Here is a 2,439-nt window from a genome sequence, read left to right on the forward strand (position 1 = left end):
CTACGGCTTTCATACTTTACGTAATTCTTGTGACAAGACCTTACTTTGCATACCAACAACTTTGACCTTGACCTTGGGGTTTGACCTACTTTGACCTGCTTTTAGAAAACTTTAAACTTGGCCATATATTTTGAACGGTTGGTGCTAGGGCTTTCATATTTCACATGTGTATTTCTTGTGAGAAGGTCTTTCCGTGGGCACCATTAATTTTGACCATTTGACCTTGACCTTGATGTTTGACTTATTTTTGAAAAGTTTAACCTTTTCCATATCTTTTAAATGGTTGCTGCAAGGGCTTTCATTTTTCTCAGGTATAATCCTCGCGACAGGAATTTACTTCGGGTACCAATTTTGATTTGCATTTGAAAAATTTTAACCTTCGCTATAAGTAGCCATACGGGGCATCAGTGTTTCACAAACACATTTTGTTAATTCTTAGTTCAAGTAAAAACTCGTATTTAGATGGATTTCATAAAATGTAACCAAGGATTTCTTAAGAAATTCTTTCTATGTTTTCTTCTAGTTTACAAACATGTTTGACACACCAGTAGGTATAGCTGCAAAGCAATGTAATTTTAACATTTCAAGTTCCACATCTTTCTGATGAGTGGTAAACCTAGATTATGCGATGTCACAACATTTTTCGTTTTGTATGCACAACCCGGTGGTATACGCCCCGAGTTAAATCCAGCAATACGTTTCAGTTTGTAACCTAATTTTTTGATACACAGAGCAACATACACATCTTCCAGATGAAAGAAAGGAACATGTTTTGAAGCTTCATAAATCTTTGATGCTACATTCATACTTGTAACATAACCCGTCCCGGAGCAATAACCAGGATAAGTATTCTTCGGATAACTTAACATTGACGCATACCATTTAGATTTTTTGTCTCTGATTGGCCGAGCAGACATATGACATGCTCCTCCAACTGCAACCTGAAGGCTCGAGCCATGGACGGACACCACATGTTTCACTGCATCTAAGTTGACATACATGTCATCATCTGCCTTCATTACAAATTTTGCTTGTTTGCATGTAGTGCTTGCCCATTTGAAAGCCATTATTGTCTTGTAAGTCAGATTCATGTATGCATCAACAAAATCCTCCTGAAGGATGTCATGGTAAATCATATTTTCAGCCTCAATCCTTTTATTGAGATTCGGATCTGACGTGTTGCCTAGTAAAAATGCATATCTGATGTCAGATGTGTTGTTTTTGGTTGGAGTTAACCATGTTTGCCGGAGGGTGTCTCTTGCTTCTCTGTTAGCATGTATGGTTAGAATAAGAACAATTATGTCTACACTACTATTTCCTTCTCCAGAATCACATATATGCTTATTATTTATAACATATCTGAACTTGTGTTCAAAGCAAGATTTACATTGATCAGGTCGCGGGGTTGGTTGCACTGGACGAGATTTTGTGGTCACTTTAAAAATTGTTGATTTGATGGTAGGGTGGATTTGTTTTTGTGCTGTGAGCTGTTTGCTTAGAATTGAACCTAACACAGTGCTGTCTGATCCTGATTGAATTGCTGTTATTTTATTACATGTACAATTGTCCTGACCACCATGTTGTACATCAGGACTATCACTGTATACGTAGTTTAAAGAATGTTTGAAGTCATCTCTAGGTTGCTTAGAACGCAGGATCAATGATTTAAAAAGTTTGTCAGCAAAGAGAATGTTAGTCAGAACAATAATGGATACATGTAACCCTACAAGTATATAAATGCATGTTCTAATGCTGCAAAGTCCCGACCAGTGCCTTGGTTTCTTATCAGCCATAATGAATTCCTTATGACCTTTCCTCCAATAATCTGTAAAAAATAGAGTATGAAAATGTTTCACTCTAGTACCCTTTTAAATTTAGTATTTACATTCGCTAGGATTTTGGTGGTAAAGACCATGTCAGCTCCTGGAATTATACTACATAACCATAAATAAATGACGGTATGCCTTACTTGTAAAATACATTTCATTTCTTAATACAGATTAATAGAAGTCAAATTAAGAGGCAGACAATAAAAGGCTTAAGAAAAAATTCCTATTCTTTATGGCAGTGATGATAATGACACCAAACCTGAAAGCATTTGATAATTCATGCAGAAACTATTTATCTCTTGCTCTTTGCTCTATATATAGTTCGTCGTTAACCCAGAAAAAATATTGACATTTTTTTTTAAATAGAAAGATAGTATTCAAAGATAGCCAAGCTCACCTCAGGGTTGGTTTTGTTTGCATATAATAATAATAAGTTATATACATGTATATTATATATAAGTTATGTTATAAGTAGGGGTGTCAATTAATATTCGAGTACTCGACTATCGTTCGACCATACTGAATATCTACTAGAATTTTTCGTTAAAAATGTGTTACCTGAAAGAAAGTAGTTTTAAATTCAAGGTAATAAACTTGGATTCGCCCATTT

General features: G+C 35.2%; 1 protein-coding gene across 1 annotated transcript; it reads right to left on the minus strand.

Annotated features, from left to right (window-relative positions):
- Positions 1-405: 405 nt before the first annotated feature.
- On the minus strand, positions 406-1,793 carry LOC133193849 (beta-1,3-galactosyltransferase 1-like). Its single transcript, XM_061329771.1, has one exon. The coding sequence runs from the start codon at positions 1,791-1,793 to the stop codon at positions 576-578; it is 1,218 nt and encodes a 405-aa protein (XP_061185755.1). The 3' UTR covers positions 406-575.
- Between the last annotated feature and the right edge of the window lie 646 nt (positions 1,794-2,439).

Source organism: Saccostrea echinata, unplaced genomic scaffold, assembly GCF_033153115.1.
Source record: "Saccostrea echinata isolate AGI-Se365-2 ecotype Australia unplaced genomic scaffold, CSIRO_AGI_Sech_v1 ptg000028l, whole genome shotgun sequence".
NCBI lineage: Eukaryota > Metazoa > Mollusca > Bivalvia > Ostreida > Ostreidae > Saccostrea > Saccostrea echinata.